Raw genomic sequence first — 23,187 nt, 5'->3', positions numbered from 1 at the left:
GCGGCTTCAACATTTTTATCTTTTTCTACCTTGGCAATCCTAGAGGATTAGTCTATAGGAGCAAGGGAGAAGTGAAGATAACTTCCAAAGGTCCTATTAGTTTATGTTTTTGTATTTTCTCTTTTTTTGTTCTAATACATTGCTCGGTTATTTTCCTAGCAATCCGGGTCCTGAAGGGGCAATTAGGGATAAATCTAACTTTTTGTATTTTTTTTTGCACTAATTAGATGCCATAGGACTCGAACTCACATCATTCGCTTGTCAGCAAGGCTTTTACCATTGCACCATGCAATGACCCTTTTCTATTTTTGGCAAGAGGTAAGATCGTCAACCATCTCCTTCATCTATTGACAACTGGATATGAATTGTCTTCCTCATTTATGTCTCCTTCATTTAGTTTGTAGGGAGGATCGACCCGTTCAGTAGAATTCCGAAGAAAGACTGTTGGCAGCAGGTGGAGACATTAATAGAAGAATCTATGCTACACACCACTTTTTTCTTGATTCTCTTTATTTTTTTCTTATTTTTATGGTAGGACTTGGCACAATAGCAAGATTGCTCCAATGTGACTTAGGTGTAATATAGAAATAACTTCTCCACACAAGGAGATAAAGCCATCTGACAACTTTCCGTAGTGGCGGCAGCCTCATGTATTGGGATGCCTTTTTTTGTTATTACCTCTAGTCGGGGCATCGGGACAAGGCATGCTTGATCTAGCAAGGAAAACAACAACTAAACATCTCCTAAAACATGATTTCTCAAGTATGCAGAAATTACGACTGCCCTTCCATCGCTACATCAATGGGGAAGATGGATAAGTGGCAACACCAATCAAGCATGGAGAGTACCACTAACTTTATCAAGTTTGCAAGCCTATATCGACCTCTCCAACTTCCAAGCTTCATCATTGGCATAAAAAATGCACCCTAATTCTTTTATCAACCAACATTTGTAATTTGAGAATTCATGCCTCAATTAGATCCTACCATTAGCTGCTCTTTTTTTCCTTGTAAAATGTCATTTTGCCTTCTCCTAATAGTATCTTAGCTCACTTCTGACTTACTTGTCACAACATAATATTGTCATTGTTTTGATTGATCAGTTATGTTAGTGCATTGTTCTCATGTTCTACTCTTCGATGGTAGTGTATCATTTGGGTCATCAAGAGCTCATTTATTGAACACTATATTGAGCACTAAGTCCACAAAATTATCTTTTGCTAGTTTGTATAATTCTAAATATCTAAATTTTTAATTAGGATTAGAAAAAGGACTAGAATGAAAGGAGAAACCTAATTATGTTTGACTATAAAATGCATCAAATTGACAAACTTGTCCTTGACTATAGTCGTGACCATAAACCTAATTATGTTTGACGTAACCAACATTATTGGCAAAAATAATAACATGGTTAGGGTGTTGCTATTAGAAAAGGAGAATTTTAAGAGAGGAGAGGGCATTGGCTTTCCATGCCGTGGCACTCGTGGAACATTTCAATACAAACTCGAAGCTATTAGAGACTTTGCGATTAGGTATGTAGGAGCAAAAACCTAAAAGTTGAATTTACAAATTTGTCAGACACATATAATTGCAAACAAGATTCATCATCCCGGTACCAGACCTTGTACTGGTGCCACACTAGCATTGTGTTGGTATGGTATGGCACGTAGTCTTTTGGCATACCGAGTGCCGATACGTTTTCCATACCATGTACCTGGTACTGGTACCGAATCAATCGACTTGCTCGGGCCTCTAAAAATCGTATGAGACCATACATATTCTAATCCTTGTCTAACAATTTGTAATACTTTAGCATGATGGTAGTTTTTCCATCATTTTTTCTGCAAGTATATGGACAATGTCATTTTGTTTCTCTATCAGCACATGTGAAAACACAAGGTATGATGAGTCATACCATGCTAAGTATAACTTGGTACAAACAAGATAAACAGTATGCGAATTTTTCAAATTTGTAGGTTTGGTATACATTAGAATTTGTCTCAAAATTACTTCACACTTGAGAGTAAAAATTTGGCGGGGGTGTCGACAAATATGCATCTATAAATACAATGGATATCAGCAGCAATCGGCATAGCATAGCATGCAATGTACGTATCATGCCAATGTCTTAACAACATAACATTGTATGACATTGGCTGCTTGTCAGAGTTTGGAGTTCTACCATCCCAATTCATCTTATCATCCCAATGCAACCTAGCTGGCAAGGCTCATTATGACAGCTACATATCATGGCAGCTCCAAGCTAGCGAACCATTAGCACCTTGTACATACACAAGTGAATATCAAGAATACTTGTAAATCTTATGGTGCAAAAATATGTTGATTTCTCCGTAGTTTTTATCTCATGACATTTGTTGCCTTTTTTTCTATTGTACTCACTAGCATTTTCATTCCTCCCAAACTCCTAGTGACATGTTCACCCTGCCAATGAATATCCTAAGAAATACTTCACTAGATTATGCCTTCTATCTTTAAGTATTTGAAACAAAACATTGATATCCATGACATGATTAAAAGTTAAGTCCTTACATAAATATTATTTATCAAGATAACCTTATCCATAACGTAAATTAAGGCTAAAATTCGATAGGATATAGATCAAATATCAATGTATCCATATCCATTTCTGTTTTTATTTAACAGATATGGATAGGAATGCAAATATCAATGGATGCTAAAATTCACATCAATGCTTCTTTTAAATGGATAAAATATAAATGGATGGATAGGATCCATTTCTCTCTCTCCCTCTCCCCTCCTTGCTTCCTTTTTCTCCCTCCCTCCCTCTCCCTCCCCCCCCTCTCTCTCTCCTTTCCTCACTCCTCTCTCTTCTCTATTTTACTGGATTTCTCGAACCAAAGGGTAAAACCTGCCAGTCCCTCCTTGGTATGGCTCAATACACCTCAAACTAAGTGGTTCAGGGAGGTACAATATTCCATGGTGTGGATGAATTTAAAGGATTAGATTAGGATAAAATCATAGAATTTGCATCAAAAGATAGGATAGTAGCAAGAAGATTCTAAAGGATCTCAAGATTAATAAGCGAGTCCATAGTCAACATATGGTTGATATTCAACAAATAGTACAAGCATATGTAAGGGTCTTTTTGGGTGCCTGGGTAAGCTACTTGCCTAATATGCTATATTTGGTGCAAGCTTGCAAGACGTTGGTTGAAGAGAGAATATTGGAGATGCCCTTTTTTTTCTAACTACAAGAACTTTGTTTTGGATTTTAAGCGGTAATAATAATCACCTCTAAAATCAAATTGGTTCTCTTAAAGAAAATAAGAATTAATTCGCAATATAAACTCTCCTTTGGTGGTTCCGATTTCATTCACAAACTATGTAATTTTTTAATTAGATCTCTAAGTGGAAGTGTCCCCAGAAGATTTTATCGAATTGATAAAATCTTTTGGCATCCAAATAGACCCTAAGAAAACTTTTGTCTATTTCAATAGAATTTCAACCAATTTGTGAAAAGTGAATTGTTAATAGATGCCTTGGGCACATTACTTGAGGTCATCACCCTTGCTAAGTAGTGATGATGCATTATATTTCTATTAATAATTTTAAATTCAAATATGCTATTTTAGTTATCAATTACCCTTTCTAGATTTGATTTCTAAACTATCCTAAAAAATCGCTCCAATCAATTCTTGTGTTGTACTCATTCTTTTTTTTTCACTCATTCGTTCTCTTTGTCACTATGAGTGGTTGAAGTTTTGAGTATTTTTCCAATGATCCTTTTTCATGCATACCAAAAGTTCTATCATGTTGCATGAGGAGATTGGTGTACATTCTAGAGATTTGCAGAATACACAGGGGTAGTGAGATGTGAAGTTGCCAAGCCACTATAAATGGGCCCAAGGAACTTTCTATGTGCAAATAATGGGCACTCCATAGCATTTTACTAAAATTTATTCTAATGAAGCATAGATGGAAAATATAAAGTTATTAAGTTAGGAGATTTAATTGCAGATAATTTATATTAGGAGATACAAATTGTTCGTAGAAAACTGGTTTGTTCTCTAATTAAATTTTTGATGCATCATTTTTGATAGTTCGGGCATTCCTCTTAGTAAATGCCTCAGTCCTCTTAATAAATGCTCCTGAGGCATTTACTAACAGTAAGTCAGGAACGTTATAAAAATAGATGAAATAAAAAAGAGTCAATGAGTGAATGACAGTTGATATATGTGAATGATGCCTTCAGTAAAACTTACAGTTTTTTCTCCAACAATAAAGATAAAACTAAACTAGCTGATATGCTATCTGAAATAGCATTTTATGAACATTTTCATCAAGTATGCATGATTTCTAGATTTAGTTGAGAATTCTTAAGTACTCTTTTTTGTTAATGGAACCAAAAAGGACCCAAAAGTCAAAAATCCAATGATCATTTTAGGACAAAATGTGTAACCACTATCTATAATATAAGTACCTAAAATCAGAATCAGCATGATGTATTGCTTTAAGAAGAAAATTGAAAACTCACCTCAGATTCATTTGCAATGTGAAGTTTCCTCGCCAGATACTTTTGGATAGAAGAAACAGGTAGACTGCCATCTCTATAACAAAAAAATCATTGACATGTCTTCATGACTGCACTAAATAGCTATGAACTAGGTATCTCAGGTTGAAATATGATTTAAGAAATCAAACACAATAACTAGGAAAAATAAAATAATAATTTAAGAAATATATAAACAATATCCTTGCCTACGAACAGACAAATGTATTGTCTAGAACAACATATAGTAGTCTCCTTGGCTGTAGTATTTTGGTTCCATGAATATACTTTTGAAGACTATCAACCTACTCTTGCATGGCGCAATGCCTATAAGAAGTTGTGAAAGATAGGTTTCAGAGGTGCATATGGCAGATTTTGATGGTCACAAAAATTTCTGTGACCTCCAGAATGAGTAATTTGAAGTGGAAATGCCTGATGCAGAGCGTTATGGGACAGTAGAAAATATCCTGATAAAGTTTAAGTAATGTGATGTTTTAATAATGTCATTTTTTGTCGTTAAATACAGGTTTTGGAAAAACTAGAATATGAAAAGACTGTTAGGGGGATGTAATCTTCATCAGGATATATTCAGAAACCTTCTTTTTCTTGTTTTTTAGATTCACAGATTGTAGGCATACCAAATGGCATTGATGTCTATATATGGGAAAATATATGGAAGGAAGTGTAAGTGGTTGGATTGAATCAAGAAGTGGCATCTTGTCATTTACTTTTTCCTGCTATCTTTCTCATTAGAGGGTGGGTTACAGAAGGTGGTTGGGCTTCTTTTCACTTTTCCTTGATCACAATAGAAAGACCATTGAAAGTATTGAATCCCATTAAGATCCTCTTTCTCCTTTAGGTGATTCCCTATGGGGGTCATTGTTCCAACAAAACTGTAGGTGTGAGAAAATAACATAATTTTCTGCTTAAACAAATAAAAGGAGCGGCCAAAAAATAATTGGATATCTTTTGGCCTCATTTTGATGTGCCAAAGATCAAAGTAAAATTATTTGTTTTGCGAAACACCTTGTTCGTGATGTGTTTCAAGTAAAACCATTTGAATTTGATCTTACTTTATCATTGTGCTTAGTAAACATAATTCATAATTAATGCTTATGGATACAAAGTATTGTAAGTTATGAAGTAGGCTATATATGAATCTTAACAACACGCTTATGAAAAATATTGGAACCAATTTGTCCCAAATTATTTAATTCTGAGGATTCCTTTTGTTGGGGGAAAAATGGACCACCTCACAAATACAATTAAAGCACCCAACTCCGACAGCAAACCGAGCTCATGCAAGGCCGAGTACAGAAGGCTGCCGAGCTCAGAAGGCCGAGCACAGAAGGCTGCCGAGCTCAGAAGGCCGTGCATAGAAGGCCGAGCTGACTTCGGAAGTCCGACCTCGCCGTTCACCTACCGCGGTCACATCCTCCCATAGCCCGATTGGACACCATACCCTACTGCCGCCCTCAGCAATTAATGCACGCGGCCTCCTCAATTAATGCATGACTCCAGCTTACTCAACCATCATTATGCATGGCCTCCGCAGATTTCCAACTCACTTCACAATTAATGTGCATGTCGCCTGCTACCTATGGATCTCCAGTTCCCCACGGCGAATCAACTCAGCTGTGTTCAATCAACCGTGACAATTCCCTGACTCCGACCTGGTCTCCTACGACGGCATTAATTCGCCTATGACAGCATTAATTCGCCTGATCGTGCACCAGTGCATGCGGTATGCTCCATCTCCTCACAGGTAACTCAGCACCCCTCTATAAAGGGAGAACCACTCCATTTTAGAGGAAAGGAAAAAAGAGAGACTCTGAACATATACTACTACTCATTTATATTTATCCTCTCTGACTTAGGCATCGGAGGACCGGCGCCGGAAAACCCGGCCACCGGCTTCCTGCAGGTCTCCGCGGAGGACGCCGCCCGCCGACGGACCGCCGACTGCCATTTCCGCATCGGAGCTCCTCCCCCTCGGTCGAGTGGTCACCCCCGGGTCCAATTTCAGCAATAGTTGGCGCTAGAGAAAGGGACCCGAGTCGCGGCCATGATGTTGAGGAGTAAGGGAGCTTCCAACGCCTCTCGGCGTCTTCCACCAAGTCCGGGACACTCCGTTCAGAACTCACCACCTCCGACTGGCTTAGCCCAGCAAGTCCAGCCGAAACAATTTGACATCCTGGTACAGCAGGTCCAAGCCTTGGCTGCGGCTGTCCAAGGCTTGCAACGCGAGGGAGCCCCACCGGCGCCGTCTCTGTGCGCCCAGGTTCTGCCGGCGCCTCCTCCGAATGGACCGGCGTACCAAGGCTAGAACATCCCTGGCTCCTCACAGGCCAACAATGAGGAGCGACGCTGTTGCCAAGGTTCAGCCCAGGCCTCCCCCGGAGGGAGCCCTTAGCGAGGGGCCTGGGCAACGGCCCACAGCCATTGGAAGTCGAGTCCGTCCCGGGATGATTTGCGCTAGAGCAAACTACCGTGGCGGACCCTCGGGGTGGAGAACTCGATAAGAAGGTCGAGAGACTCGAGCGCCAGATTGAGGCGCTCCACAGCAGAAAAGCGAGATGTGAAGACTTTGAGTTCACCACCAAGTCACCTTTCTCTCACCAGATCGAAGATGAGCCGGTCCCACCGAGGTTCAAAATGCCTCAGATAGAGCCCTAGAATGGGATCACCTTGACCACTTGGAGAGCTACCGAGCCCTTATGGCACTGCAAGGGTCCTCGGAGGTTGTGCTCTGCAAGGCCTTCTCTGCAGCCCTCCGAGAAGCGGCTCGGCTTTGGTTCTCCGGTCTGAAGCCGAGCACTGTGTCCTCTTTTGAGCAGCTCGGCAGGCAGTTCGTTGCCAACTTCGCTGCCAGCCGACGCCAGCGACGAACATCGGATTCTCTCCTCAATATCAAGCAAAAGGAAGGAGAGTCCCTTAAAGACTACATTGACCGTTTCACCGCTGCAACATGGGAGGTTCGCGATCTCGACCAGTCAATTGCAATGTCAGCATTGAAGACTGGAGCTCGGTCCTACAAATTTCTCTTCCCGATTGAGAAGAGCTTCCCTGCCGACTTTGTCGAAATGTTGGCCCGAGCTCGCAAGTATGCCAAGGTTGAGGAAGCCATGGCCTCTCGGCAGGAAGCAACTGAACGACCTGCCAAGATGCAAAAGAAGCACCCCGAGGAGCGCTTTCAACTAAGTAGCAGATCCCCCTGGTGCGAGGAGAATCCTCCTCGGCCCAAAAGTCCAGCTCGGCAGAGGTTTTTCCTCCAAAAATTTGAGGAATACACTCCCCCTCATATCCACCCGAGCTGAAATCCTCATGGAGATTGAGGGTCGGGGATACCTCCGACCTCCTCCAAAAATATGACCGTCAGAGTTGCAGAAGCACTCGAAGAAGTACTGCCACTTCCACCGAAATCACGGCCATGACACGAAAGATTGCTACCGGCTCCGTGACGAGATCGAGGCACTCATCCACCGAGGTCAACTGGGTCGGTTCGTCCGTGATCAAGCTAAAAGAAGGGAGCCAGAGGAATGGGGCTCAAAGCCTCCTTTATGAAGACCTAAAGGGTGTTAAAACCCCTCATAGCCATGCTGTAGTTATTGCAAAGTCTGACGTAAAAGGACTTATGGATAATAAAAGCACTACGGACAACTTGTTTCTTGATGCCTTCCAACGGTTGTAAAACAACTGGAGAAGATGAGCAACCCTCTTGCCGGCTTCGCAGAAGGTCCCATACCGACGAAAGGGGTTATCGGCCTGTTAATCACGGCTGCGCGCGCCCCCTGAGAGAGTACTGTGAAGCTAAACTTTCTCGTAGTCCAGGTCGGCTCGGCCTTCAACCCTATTATTGGCCGACCAGGCGCTCTCCGAGCTACGGTCCATATCTGCCACCCCCTCGTGCAGTTCTCCGCTGGCCGAGCTTAACATGGAGAAGAAGACTCTCTCAATATAGCTCCTATATACTACATGTCGACGACTCTGTGGCCTTGGGGGGAAGTGGCGCAGCCCAGAACTCAACGCCTGCCCCCTAAGGGTCTCCAACGACTCTCCGCCGGTGCTGAGCCAAGTCCCGAGGGACTTCAAAGCTCGGAAGCCATCAAAATATCTCCAAAAGGTACAGAACGCTACTTTGGCCTTAAATAATTTTGATATTTTATCTATCTCCAGATCGGAGAATGCAAAAGACGACCTACGGATATCTACATCTCCAACGTCGCCTCGATCTGAGTGGGGGCGTACAGTCGCCAACGGACAAGATCCGACGTCTCCGGATATCTACATCTCCAACATCGCCCAGATCTGAGTGGGGGCGTACGGTCGCCAACGGACAAGGTTCGTCATCTCCGGATATTTACATCTCCAATGTCGCCCCGATTTGAGTGGGGGCGCACGGTCGCCAACGGACAGGATCCGTCTCCGGATATCTACATCTCCAACGTCGCCCCGATCTGAGTGGGGGCGTACGGTCGCCAACGGACAAGGTTCGTCGTCTCCGGATATCTACATCTCCAACGTTGCTCTGATCTAAGTGGGGGCGTACGGTCGCTAACGGACAAGGTCCATCATCTCCGGATATCTACATCTCCAACGTCACCCCGATCTGAGTGAGAACGTACGATCGCCATCGGACAAGATCCGTCATCTCCGGATATCTACATCACCAACGTCGCCCCAATCTGAGTGGGGGCGCACGGTCGCCAACGGACAGGGTCCGTCGTCTCCGGATATCTACATCTCCAACGTCGCCCCGATCTGAGTGGGGGCGCACGGTCGCCAACGGACAGGGTCCGTCTTCGGATATCTACATCTCCAACGTCGCCTCGATCTGAGTGGGGGCGTACGGTCGCCAACGGACAAGGTCCGTCGTCTCCGGATATCTACATCTCCAACATCGCCCCGATCTGAGTGGGGGCGTACGATCACCAACGGATAAGATCCGTCGTCTCCGGATATCTACATCTCCAACGTCGCCCCGATCTGAGTGGGGGCGCACGGTCGCCAACGGACAAGGTCCGTCGACCACAAGCCAAAGAAGGCCGCTGAGTCGACCTGAAGCACTTAGCTCCAACTGCATGAGAGGTACACCCTACTTGGCACGTATATCTCCATAGACATTTAGCTATATTACAGTATGATCGACGACTGGACTACTTCCTTCGCTCGAGCCAAAAAGCAGCTCGAACTCGAAAGTCGGAGGTAATGTTAGAGGAAAAATGGACCACCCCACAAATACAATTAAAGCACCCAAATCCGACAGCAAGCCGAGCTCATGCAGGCCGAGTCGAGCTCAGAAGGCTAAGCACAGAAGGCTGCCGAGCTCAGAAGGCCGAGCACAGAAGGCCGTACACAGAATGCTGCCGAGCTCAGAAGGCCGAGCTGACTTCGGAAGTCCGACCTCGCCGTTCACCTACCGCGGTCACATCCTCCCATAGCCCGATTGGACACCATACCCTGCTGCCGCCCTCAGCAATTAATGCGCAGGGCCTCCTCAATTGATGCACGACTCCAGCTTACTCAACCATCATTACGCATGGCCTCCGCAGATCTCCAACTCACTTCATAATTAATGTGCATGTCGCCTGCTACCTACGGATCTCCAGTTCCCCATGGCGAATCAGCTCAGCTGTGTTCAATCAACCGTGACAATTCCCTGACTCCGACCTGGTCTCCTACGACGGCATTAATTCGCCTATGATAGCATTAATTCGCTTGATCGTGCACTAGTGCATGCGGCATGCTCCATCTCCTCACAGATAACCCAGCACCCCTCTATAAAGGGACAACCACTCCATTTTAAAGGGGAAAAAAAAGAGAGACTCTGAACATATACTACTACTCATTTACATTTGCCCCCTCTGACTTAGGCATCGGAGAGCCGGCGCCGGAAAATCCGGCCACCGGCTTCCTGCAGGTCTCCGCGGAGGACGCCGCCCGCCGACGGACCGCCGATCATCATTCCCGCACCGGAGCTCCTCCCCCTCGGCCGAGTGGTCACCCCCGGGTCCAATTTCCAGCAACACCTTTGAAGTTCACCACTACTTTATTTTCCATTCATAATAAGATTTTTTCATTCTTTATTAACTACTGTCATTATAGAATTATCCTGCCAATCCAAATAATCAAAAATAAACAAATTGCTTATACATTTAAATCAACACTTTTATATAGTAACGAGGATATGAAATCTACTAATGGAGACCACCTTTAGTGGTCTATAACATTAATTGCCGATATTTATCTCAAGGCTCTAGGATGCATGCTACATAAAAAACTTGTCTGTTGATGGTTGAAGAGGCTGATACATTTCAAATAAGGCTTTTAGATATTGATGAGAATATAAAAGCACTGAGCCCAACCTTTAGCCTTTGATTTAGATTATTAATAGTCAATGGTTAGGTTAAGGCTCGATCATGAATGCTACTTATGATTCTTTTGGTGATGTTTGATGAGTCATACGTGCCACAGAACATTAAATGGGCACCATCAAAGTTCTACAAATTAAAATTATGAAATGAAGCCAAAAAATAATAAACAATCTTGAGAATTTTTAATTTGCTACTTAAGCATCAAATTAGAATTTATTCATTTCACAGTAGTAATGTAAAATGGTGTGATAATTTATGTGATAGATTGGGTTCAAAATAAGGTGACATGAAATTTGTAAACAAGGTAAAATAAGGTACTTTATGCTAAGTTGCAGGATCCAGGTAACTCAGCCTACAATGCAGTTTTAGTGAAAATAGGAACTAAAATGAGAATCCAGTCTAGCGGATGACAAGAAGCAAAGAAGGGTTCAGTTTTGTTACTAGGATTTATTATACACAAGTATGGAGATATAGACTAAAAGTCTAAAACATACATCATAGAGTTAGAGATTGATTGATCAAGTGAATAATACTTTTTGCGATGTTATGCAACCAATCTAAAGTGAAAAGCCTGTAAAATAGTATAAGGCCCACAATGTTGGATGGCACAAAATGAAGGGCAATTGGGACAGTACCGAAGAAAAAGTTATATGTAGCAATATTACAAAAGTGGAGATGGACGGGTGACACAAAGGTACTCCACCACCCTTTGAGATGGCATGGGCTTGTAAAATGATTCAAGGAGAAACAAGGAGAGGTACTCCAATCTTTGTTAGAAGATTCTTGAAGAATAGGAGCTAGAAGACATAGTAGTGAAAAAGAACTTACAGTAACACCCAAAGTAGCACTAAATAGAAAAAATTGACAAATGAAAATTCATAAAGCTAAATCAGAATAGTTAGGACAATAGTCAGTGGTAATTGTTATACATATTATATGAAACGGACCAAAAATTGATTCATTTCCATTACATTTACCTTATCACACTAGAAAATGGAACATGACCTTAATAGTACCTAGAATGCTAAGGAAATGGGGAACCTGTTTTGAGGCATTGAGTTTCTTAATATATCTAGGCTTCATAATATAGGGCAATCAAAAGGAGAATTTTAGTGTGGGTGTATTTAGTGTGCGGTAAGGAAGGAATGTCATAAATGCCTACGTGATATCTTAATCACTATTCCAGCATTAGGAAACAATAAGGCTAGGAGGAAAATTCTGAAATTCCCAAGGTGGAGAATTTGCCAATGGTTTTGAAACAACTCAAATAATTCAAAAAATAGAAAGAACTCAAAAAAAAAAAAAATCAAAAACAATCATGGGAAAGGCTAAAACAAGAGATCATTATGGAGTTGTTCAACACAAAAGAGTAAAGAGAGAGCTAACTATAGGCAATGGCTTAGGCATATCAATGTCAGATATAGTAGGCCTAAGGGATGAGGATTCTTGAATACGGGTCGAGAGGTTAAAAAAAGGGTGGGATAGAAGATCACTTGGATGGCTGTAACAAAAAGATATTTACATAGATCCTCATGTTTAAGAGCCTGGCATTAGGTAGACAGATCTCAAAGTATTATCCAGAAGGTGTAATTAGGTTCATTAATTACATTATATGTTAAGACTAAACATGCCATTGCACAGTACATAAACAAGCCAATAGGAAATTATCAACAACAGTTAGGCAAAAGATAATTATTTAAATATCAAAAGAAAAAAATGATCAGTAAAAATAACAGTCAAGGATGCAAAAGGGACATTGGAAACATATGCTCCTGACTCTGTAATGGGAGAAAGTGTACTCACGTAAGCCTCAAGTATCTTGCAGGTGACTGGTACAGCGAGGAGCCTCCTTCCCTAAAACCATTTTAAACATATCAGAAAGACGATAGAGACTAAAACATGATCATAAGCATGGCTCATAGCAAAGTAACAGTATCTCACATGTCAGCAGCAGCAACTAAAGAAAAACAATATTGGTTTAGCTGTTCTTTAGCTGAGGTTCCCAGCTCCCTCCTCCTTTGGCTAGCTCCTTCTAACCTTTGACCTCTGGCCACCACCGAAGAAATGGTGACTTCAGTGTCAGGACCACTGACCTGATCTACTTCAACAACAGGAGTCCTTTGCTCAGGCCTGTCCAGATATGATTCTTCATTCTCTCTGTCTTCATTGGATGCCTGAATGGATGATTCAGCATCGGAATTATTCTGTACCGAAACAGAGTCACTCTCAGAATCAATGCAAAGAGCCAAATAGGTGGTAGTAATCAAAACCAGGGCTAAGGAGTGACTAAAGTTTTTGAAATTACTTATTACAATGAACTCGTGATTTTAGTTCCTTTACCTGCCTCCTGGTTTGAGTCGTCTTTCTTCGAGTCGCAAATGAATTTGAGCTTTCAGCTTGGACTTCACCATGGCTTGCGACTCGAGGAGTTTCTGCTACCAATGAACAAAGTGATCTTTTCTTTCTTCTGACGGGCAGTGGAACAGAAGGGACTTCAAGAGTCCCAGCATCTTCCTTTTCCTTTTTAGATGGAAATATTTTTTCCCTTATTTCCTGTATATTGTGATCAGGCCTGCATATGATCAAGTAGTAAATGAGCTTAAAGTTGCATATCGGCACAAATTTATAAATGAAGTTCTATAAATTGCACCGCATATATAGCAGCGCAGAACGAAATAGCATCATACAAAATTTTGGATGCATAGCCTAGAGATGCTTGAATATGTTACAAATATCCACAAGGTTTCAATACATTCTCACATTTCCCTGATAATAATAAACAAGATATCCCTTCATGTAGAACCAATGTACTAATAGGATGATCAGATGTCTTTACTGTTTATCAAAGCAATTGACCAGCTGAAAAAGGATAATTGCCAATATTTTGGACATAAAAGGTAAACCAGAGAAAGGTTCATTAAGAAGCAACAATGTTATTTACATAGGACAAATTGTGCAGAACTTAAATAAGCATGTTTTAGGTCTGGAAAACAAGCATACAACTTAATCAGTACAGCTAAACTGGAGTCCATAAATGCCAGATCCAGTGTTTTTTGACCACGTAATAGTATTATTTCTTTCATTGCAATATTTGTCTTTGCTAGTGTCCCAAAAAATTAATGCCTATCACAAGTTTGATCCTTGATGATATCATATTTGCCCACAGGCACCATAACATATTTATGATCTTCCCATGATTGAAACATATAGGGCAAGGTGAATTCTGTAACAACTCTTGCAACCTCTATTAGGAATCACATAGAAATAAGGGACCATGGCGGCCCTAAATTTTTGAAGTTCTTTCCTATCCCTTATGATCAATACAAGTGGACCTCCTAACTTACGGCCCCTTTTTTCTACTCTCTCTCTCTCTCTCTCTCTCTCTCTCTCTCTCTCTCTCTCTCTCTCATCTTTATCTGTTGGTTGCTGCTTCTAATTGGAAACATACTATCTAATAACAATGCAATGAACCTAGCCTTCACAAAATCTTCCATGTAATCTTTCGTATGTTAATCCCTTCTCTCTCTCCCTCTTTCTATCTCTTTAAATAAATATATACAAAAGGTCTCCTTCCCCCTCTCTCTTTCTCTCTAATATATATATATATATATATATATATATATATATATATATATATATATATATATATATATATATATATATATATATATATATATATATAAGAAAACTCTTATTGTTAAAAAACTAGAAATAGGAAACCTATATTGTCCAAGACTCTTATGCCACCACAACATGCATGACCGAACTCGTGGTCCCCTTTGAATTATCCCCTCTCTCTCAGAAGTTAGAAAAACTATAGATTTCCTTTTCATCATCTAAGTCCTTTTTCCAAATGTTTATTTGGGTGCCAAGATGATCTACTCAGAAAAAATATGCGGTTTTGTTGTTTGTCTTAATCAAATATGCTATTATGCTATGTTCCATTGATGGTCTCTTGTTTTTTGTGCTATTGTCTAGCAACATCTATTTGAATATTAGAGAATTTCTGCTTCAACTATGATCATAGTGTTAGAAATAATATGCTTAAATAGAATTTACTTTGGTTTCGATTAATGTGTTGATCTGCTAGTAAATATGCAAAGCTCTTGTAGTTAACCATATTAAAGAATAAACAATAGAATGACCATTAAAATCTGATAATCTAAGCATACAAATTTTGTAATAACTTATGATATCATGAATCTAAGGACTTTCATTCTTGCAGCACTCTAGTCTATATTGGAGATTATTTAATGGAGAAGAAAAGCAAGTGATCATTATTAGTAGCAATTCTAACATAGTAGACATAATCTTCTACTTAGGTGAATACACCTGCTTCAGGATCTTCCTGCAATCTCGAACCTGCACCGCTTCCTAAGAGCTTTCATACTTAATATATTTATTTTACAACTAAGTTTTGTTATTCTCCTTTGCAGGCATTCTACTTCTTGTTTGGAAATCAAATATTTTCATGGTACTAGATTCCATTTCCTATCTTCGGGGTGCAAAGGGGCCGAGCGAGCTATCAAGCTTCTCAGTCTCAGCTCAATATATACTAGGGTTTCTCAAGCTCACTTTGAGCTCGAGCCAAGCAAAAGTTATTCAAGCTCAGTTCTTGTAAGCTCTTGAGATGAACTTTCTTTACTTTTGCAAGTAGTTTATGTTGAAGTAAACAAGCCAAGCACTCAAAATTGTTTGAGCTTGGCCCCTTTTCTAACTAAGTTGAGCCTGAGGAAGAGGATCTTGCACTGCCAAATTCTCAGAAGTTAAGAGAGCATACAAAACACTCATCAGAGCAATGCCAGTAATATTATAGAGGAGGTTTAATCTCCAAAGCTCACATGGCAAAGCTTATATAATCAGATCATCAAATTAACCAGAGCCTAATGGGAAGTAATTAGATTAACTTTATTCTGCAGAATGACAATGGCATCAATAGTTCATTTCTTAATGCAAAGGAAGAAGGCTGAAATAACAAAAGAATATTACTGCATCAATTAACATTACAAGGATGACATAAATTGCAAGTACACCAACATGCCAATAGATAAAAGGTTTACCTGAGCTTTTCGAATGGATTGCAACCAAGATCAACATTACATACGGGGCAACGGGATACCTCCTCATCAGCAAGCTTCTCAAATATACACTTTTTGCAAACTGCTTGGAGGATAGAAAAAAGAGGAGTCATATACATACATGCATACATACATATATACATATGTATGTAAGGAAAATTTGTCTATTAATATGTAATATAAATTTCTTGAAGGATGGCACAAGTTTATGTTAAAAACAAAATAGAGAGAGAGAGAGATAGAATGATTATAATATTTGGCAATTTATATCCTGAATGAACAAAGGAAAACCAAGATAACAAATTTAAATGTGATATTTGGTCTAATGTTCTATGCAAGAACTTCTTGAAATGGAATAGTGATACAAATGAATTGGCAATGCTAACCAAACTCAACAAGAAGATAAAACTGAAGTTTAAGTATTGATATTAATTGGCATTTGATTTGATTTGAACTATTTAATTTGAAGTGGAAAAAAATTAGAACATTGTGACAAAATGCATGGAAAGACCCAGTAGTAAACAACAAATAATTCAAGATCTACAGATGTTCCAAAATCACTTAGAAGATCACCAAGTACTGAATCTTTACTAAAATTCATCAATGATGATACCACTTATAGACACTAGTTATAGAATGAAATCATAAAATCAAAAAAAAAAAAAAAGGAAAAAAACACTGATCTATATTTGGGATGGAAAATGGCTTTAAGTTTAAGATAATCAGATCTATATTCGTTACAGAGAAAAGAAAGCTAGTCAAATGAAATCCTGTAGTCATCCAAAAAAAAAAAATCGTATGAGATAATGTATTTTAAAAACTATCAACCAACACATGCTTTAAACTTCTTTTTTTCCTTTCCTACCAAAAACTCATGATAAATCTTAAAGCCTAAATGCGGCAGCTTGATAGATCAAATACAACACAATTGAAGAACACAAATAAAAAAATCAATGCATGTAATCCCGCAAGCTTAGGCAGAAGTGTTATGAAACAATATATCATAAAAAAACATCTTTTTTTATCCAATTCCATATGAAAAAATGAAGTCTTGAATCAAACAAAACTGAATACAATTAGAAAAAATAGTAGAATCCACTGATACAAGAGAAATGAGATCAATGAACTAAAAACAACAACAATCTGTTGCCCCAAAATTCTAAAAATCATCGATCAATCGGATCAGAAAAAAGAAAATAGATTCGAAAAATGAGACGGCTCGTGATCAGAGAAGTAGGCGAGGGAGGAGGGAGACTCACAAATATGGAGGCATTCAGAGATCGCGGTAGCATCTGTAACAAGCTTGTGGCAGATTTGGCACGTCATGCAGGCCTCCAAAAGGTCCCGCCTAATCTTGAGAACTCCCATCTCAAGAGCAGTGCTCGCCATCTTCTGCACGACTGTCTCACTTTGACTCGCCGGAGGCGCGATTTGGGGGCGTCAAGGGGTGCACGTTAACCGTGAGACACCGGAGAGGGGGAGAGCGCAAGTGGGTAGGAGGAGAGAAGAAGAGGCAAGTTGGGATTTTTTACAGTGAAAAGCGAGGGTGGAACGTCGAGAAGAGAGGCGAAGGAGAGGAAGGAAGGGGTTATAGGTGGGATTGGGAGTGTGAATTGGCCTCGGGGAGTGGAGGAGGAGGAGGGGGGGGAGGTCGGATTCAACGAGGATAGGAGGAGGAGGGGGTATAAAAAGGGAGTGTGAGAGTTTTTTCTTATTGTTTCTTTTTGGCATCATTGCGACAACATAAAATGATGTGGCATCGAGGAGAGTTGAAGTGCCCTCTGGGGACAGCAAGTGGATTGTCGGCTATTGGCGACTGAGGGTGTGACTACCTGGTATGAATCCGACCCAACTTGTAACAGATCCGCTAACCCGTTTAATTTTTTCGGGGTCGTCTAGTCTGGGTTTTTATCGTATGAGTAGGCTATTTTAGAGAGGTTTTGGACTATTTATGGCACAACTTATTCAAAATTTATTTTGCTACAAAAAATAATTTAAATTAATTAACAATTAAATGATTTTCCAACTTGTGTTTTAAAAGAAGTCATGCTCTAGAACATGTCCAAACTCCAAAAACAATCACCTTAATTGTGCATGTTTATTTACTATTTAAAATATTATATGTATGTGTTAGGATACAAAGAAATCTATTTGTCATTTTAGAACTATAAAATATTATAATAGGATAATTGTGTTGAAGGATGTTTGTGCTAAACAAAAGGTAATAAATAGCATTCCAAGATATTCTAAAGAGGATTAATTGAATTTAGTATGGGAAACTTCGCGATATTCAAAGGATATCTTTTCCAGTCAACCAAATGATAAATATTATAACGTGCCACAGTAAATTTAATTCTTTTATAATACTACTGTGCTACCTTATTTGTCTACAATTTTTTCTTATTTTATGATAATTCTCGCTCAAAAAGAGCAAGGAATGAGCTTAGGTGAAAAAAGGAAAGATAATCTTTAGACATAATAACTTTGAGTTCAGAAGGAGATAAGTATATATTAAATTTCTGTTGTTGTTTTTGCATGTAACATTGAAGATTTACTAAACCACAAAAGCTGGCTAAACCACCCAAATCCTCATTTATAAAAAAATAAATGGGGCCCAAGTGAGAAAATGACAAAAAATCTTCAGAGTACCAAAAGAGATATGCATTTATTAAGTTTTTATTATTGTCATCACATATAATATTAAAAACCGCTAAACCACAAACAACAGTTAAAACCAAGCAAATTCTCACATAGTAATAAAAAAGAAAGAAGACTATGTAAGTCAAGGAAAGACAATCTCTCGAATAGTATCTTTCAATGCAAAAGAAGAAAAGCATATATTCAATTTTTACTATTATCATTGCATATGGTACTGGGATTGCTAAACCATGAACAGCAGCTATGCCCACCAAATTCTCATTTGAAAAAAGAAAGAAATCTAGGTGAGAAAAGAAAAGATAATCTCCAAAATACCATATTTGAGTACAAAAGGAGATAAGTATATATTAATGTTTTACTATCATTGCATTTAATACTGTGGACTGCTAAATCATAAACAACGGCTAAATCTGCCAAATTCTCATTTGAAAACAAAAAGGAAACTCGGTAATAAAAGAAAAGGTAATCAACTTTGAGTTCAAAAAAGGGAAGCATATATTAACGTTTCATTATTGTCCTTACATATAATACCAAGGACTGCAAAACCAAAACAGCTACTAAACCAACCAAACTCCCATTTTTCTTTTTTTTAAAAAAAGAATAAGAAAGGAGCCTAGCTGAGAAAAGGAAAGATAATCTCTAGAATAGTATCTTTCAATTCAGAAGGACATCAACATATAGATATCAGCATATATTAACTTTCTATTATTATCATTGCATATAATATTGGGGACTGCTAAACCATAAACATCAGTAACGCCCACCAATTCTCACTTCAAAGAAAAAAAACCTAGGTAAGGAAAAGAAACAAAATCTCCAGAATAGGAACTTCCAATTCAATAAGAGAAAAGTGTATTTAAATTTTTTTATTGTTGTCGTTGCATATAATACTAAAAATTGCACAACTACAAACAACTGCTAACCAATCAAATTCGCAAAAAGAAAAGGAAAAGGAGAACTAGTGAGAAAAAGGAAAGATGCCACTAGAATAGTAATTTTGAGTTTAAAAGACGATAAGCATATATTAACTTTCTATTGTTATTGTTGCATGCAATACTAAAGACTACAAAACCAAAAATAGTAACCAAACTAACCAAGCTCTCATTTAAAAAAAAATGAAAGGAGCATAAGTGAGAAAAGGAAAGATATTTCAGAATAATATCTTTCAGTTCAAAAGGCGGTAAGCGTATATTAAATTTTGATTATTATCATTGCATGTAATATTAGGGGGCACGAAAACATAGGCACTAGCTAAACCCAACAAATTTTCACTTAAAAAAAGTGAAAGGAATCTAGGTGAGAAAAAGATAATTTTCAGAATACAATTTTTGAGTTCAAAAGGAGATAAGCATATATTAATGTTCCATTGATAAGCATATATTAAGGAGATAAGTAATGTCTCCAAATTTTCAATGCAAACACAACAATAGCAAGTTCAAGATTATGAGTGGGGCAATTTTTTTCATATGGCTTTAACTGTCGAGAGACATAAGTAATCATCTTATCACTCCACATCAACACACAACCCAATTCTTTCTTTGAAGCATTACTATAGATGATAAAACCATCACCACTAATAGGAAGGGTGAGGATAGGGGTTGACACTAAATGTTGCTTAAGCTCCTGGAAGCTCAGTTCACATTTATCTGACCACTCAAACTTAACTCCTTTATGAGTTAGTCAAGTTAAAGGTACAACATGAAAGAAAAATTCTCAACAAACCGTCTATAATAACCAGCTAGGCCCAACAAACTACGAATCTCAGAAATACTATTCGGCCTGCTCCAGTTGACCACTGCTTCTACCTTCTTTGGATCCATATATATTTTCTTTTTAGATATCACATGCCCTAGAAATATCACATTGTCCAACCAGAATTCGTTTTTCTTCAATTTACCATACAACCGTTCCTATCTTAGAGTTTCTAGAATTATCCACAAATGCTGCTTGTGCTCGGCCTGACTTGTAGAGTAAATTAGAATATCATCAATAAAGACAACAACAAATTTGTCTAAAAAGGATTTAAATATACTATTCATCAGATCTATAAAAGTTGCAGGGGTATTTGTCAGCCCAAAGGATATGACCAAAAATTCATAGTGCTCGTACCACGTACGTAAAGCAAGTTTAGGCGTATCCTCTACCCTTATCTTCAATTGATGGTACCCATGATGAAAATCAATCTTGGAGAATACCTAAGCACTTTTTAACTGATCAAACAGCTCATCAATCATTGGTAAAGGATACTTTTTCTTTATTATCAATTTATTTATCTTCTGATAATCAATACATAACCTCATACTACCATCCTTCTTCTTTACAAATAATACTAGAGCTTTTCAACGTAAAACATTAGGTCTAATGAAGTCTTTACCAAGAAAATCTTGCAACCGCTCCTTTAATTCCTTCATTTTATAGGGGGCCTTAAAAATTGGTGTGGTTTGGAAAATCAAATCAATTGCAAATTCATTTTTTCTATCTGGTGGCAAACTAAGGAGATCTTCTGAAAAGACACCCGGGTATTCCTTCACTATTGTGATATCCTCCAATCTTTGGTTTGATTGTCTAGTATCAACTACTATGGCAATATACGCCATACTCCCCTTTCTGAGTACCTGCTGTATTTGTATAGTAGAGACAACTCGAGAAAAAGTATAAGCACCACTACCCATAAAGCTAAATTCTGTATCACTAGGGATTTGAAAGTTTACCCATGTGGAGTGATTGATTAAAACCCTATTTGATTTTGATGAGTTCAAAGCATTTGAGTATATTTCTTGTTTACTAATGAATTCAATTAAGTATTTTCAGTGAAAATCTTCTCTAAGTGTCTCTAGACTTGGTTCATAGTATTTTGGATAAGTTAAGAAGTCAGCTTGAACCAAAGTCTGAGACTCGAGTCGACTCCAGAGTATCACGAGTCGACTCCAAGCGTATCAAGTTCACCGGCACGGGCTCGAGTCGACTCCGGATCGGTACGAGTCGACTCCGACTGAGAACAGACAGACGAACAGAAAGCTTCAATTCAAAATCTGTCAGCGAGTCGACTCCCGAAGTGCGCGAGTCGACTCCAATGTTTACCGAGTCGACTCCGGAGAAGTATGAGTCGACTCCAAGGAGTCACAGGCAGAAAAGTCAGAGAGCAGTTTTCGGGTCTGAGATTCGAGTCGACTCCAGTGGAACGCGAGTCGACTCCGATGGTTGGCAAGTCGACTCCAAAGAAAGTGAGAGTCGACTCTCAGAGGAACACAAGGAAAAAAGACATAAAGCATTTTGCGGACTCTGAGATTCGAGTCAACTGTTGGGAACCTGCCCATGCCGCTGATATTTCAAAAATTTTCAGATGGCAGCGGAATCGGCATGCGCGAGTTCGACGTTCATCGCATGAACGTTGTTTCGAGACCTTTCGTAATTAGGTAAGAATTAAAACTTTTAAAACTACTAGGAAGATCAAATCTTCACCTTGCGCGGGTAGATGATCACCGCGAATCTGAATTCGTGGTTTTAGGAAGAGGGTTCGCTTGAAGCCGTTCAAACGTCCGGCCTCTACGGGTATCCACACGAAGTAGAGAACCGATCAAAGCTTTCTTGTCTTCCCGGGGTGCTAGCTCCCTTGCAAAGACTCCTTTGATGGCTGATCTCTTCTCTTTCTTTCAACTCTTGAAAGTGCTTGAGAGGAGGAAGAAGAAGGATGAAGAAGAGGAAGTAGATGAACCCCTGCACAGCCTTCTTTCTGTTGCTTGCGCTGGATGAAGAAAAGGAAGAGGAGGAGGCCGCCAACACTTGGAGGTTCCTTCTTTCTTGCTTGCGGCTGCAACTAAGAGGGAGGAAGAGGGTGGCCACGGCACAAGGGAAGAGGGCTCCAATGCTTAGGGCGCCGGCCTCATGGTGCTTCTTATAGCTATCAAGGGCTCCTCCAAAGTTGGAGCCCTAGATAACTTTCCAAAGAAAGAAGGGGGCGCCGGCCCTAGCTCCTCTCTTCTTGTCGCCCCAAGCAATTGGAGAGGGGCTGATGCCCCTCTTAGTTGGTTAACCTAATCCTCTTCCAAAGAGGATTAGGTGCCTCTCTCATGGTTTCATCCTAATCTAATTAGGATTAGCCAATTTGGGTTCAATCTATGCTAGTCCCAATCTAATTAGGACTTGAATGGATCATGACTCAATTGAACTCTTCAATCCTAATCCAATTAGGAGTCATGTTGATTCATTAGATTAATAATTAATTAGGACTTAAGGAATCCTAATCCAATTAGGATTTGTTTAATTTTAGTCCTAATCCAATTAGGACTCTATTTGAATCCGAAGTCCTAATCCAATTAGGATTTCTAGGAATCCTACTCCAAGTAGGAATCCAATTTTAATTCAAAACTCCTAATCTCATTAGGATTGAGGAATCCTATTCCAAATAGGAATGCCAGTCCTAATCCAATTAAAACTCTAGGTATCCTACCCGAAGTAGGATTCTTGTTTCAAGTCCAATTAATTAATTCCTTTTCCTTCTTCAACTTCTTATCAATCAAATTGATTTCTTGTGATTCCTAATCACGA

At 39.4% G+C, this 23,187-nt stretch overlaps 1 protein-coding gene across 2 annotated transcripts in view; it reads right to left on the bottom strand.

Moving 5' to 3' along the window:
• Window positions 1-17,621, bottom strand: part of LOC103716585 (E3 ubiquitin protein ligase DRIP2-like) — a 29,034-nt gene extending 11,413 nt beyond the window's left edge. The window contains exons 1-7 of one of the 2 annotated variants that reach the window (XM_089930680.1): window positions 17,241-17,621; window positions 15,964-16,063; window positions 13,244-13,475; window positions 12,845-13,107; window positions 12,707-12,757; window positions 4,515-4,587; window positions 1,989-2,280 (exon numbers count right to left, since the gene is read on the bottom strand). In XM_089930680.1, coding sequence (XP_089786806.1) covers window positions 2,263-2,280; window positions 4,515-4,587; window positions 12,707-12,757; window positions 12,845-13,107; window positions 13,244-13,475; window positions 15,964-16,063; window positions 17,241-17,370 — 867 coding nt within the window. In that variant the 5' untranslated portion in view covers window positions 17,371-17,621 and the 3' untranslated portion in view covers window positions 1,989-2,262. Of the gene's footprint in view, window positions 1-1,988; window positions 2,281-4,514; window positions 4,588-12,706; window positions 12,758-12,844; window positions 13,108-13,243; window positions 13,476-15,963; window positions 16,064-17,240 lie in introns of those variants that run through there. The other variant, XM_039129574.2, reaches the window with a different exon arrangement.
• Between the last annotated feature and the right edge of the window lie 5,566 nt (window positions 17,622-23,187).

The sequence above is a fragment of the Phoenix dactylifera genome, chromosome 5, assembly GCF_051530095.1.
Source record: "Phoenix dactylifera cultivar Ajwa chromosome 5, Ajwa_hap1_PhDact_Kaust_v1.1, whole genome shotgun sequence".
NCBI classification, from domain to species: domain Eukaryota; kingdom Viridiplantae; phylum Streptophyta; class Magnoliopsida; order Arecales; family Arecaceae; genus Phoenix; species Phoenix dactylifera.
This window is presented reverse-complemented; position numbering and strand designations above follow the sequence as displayed.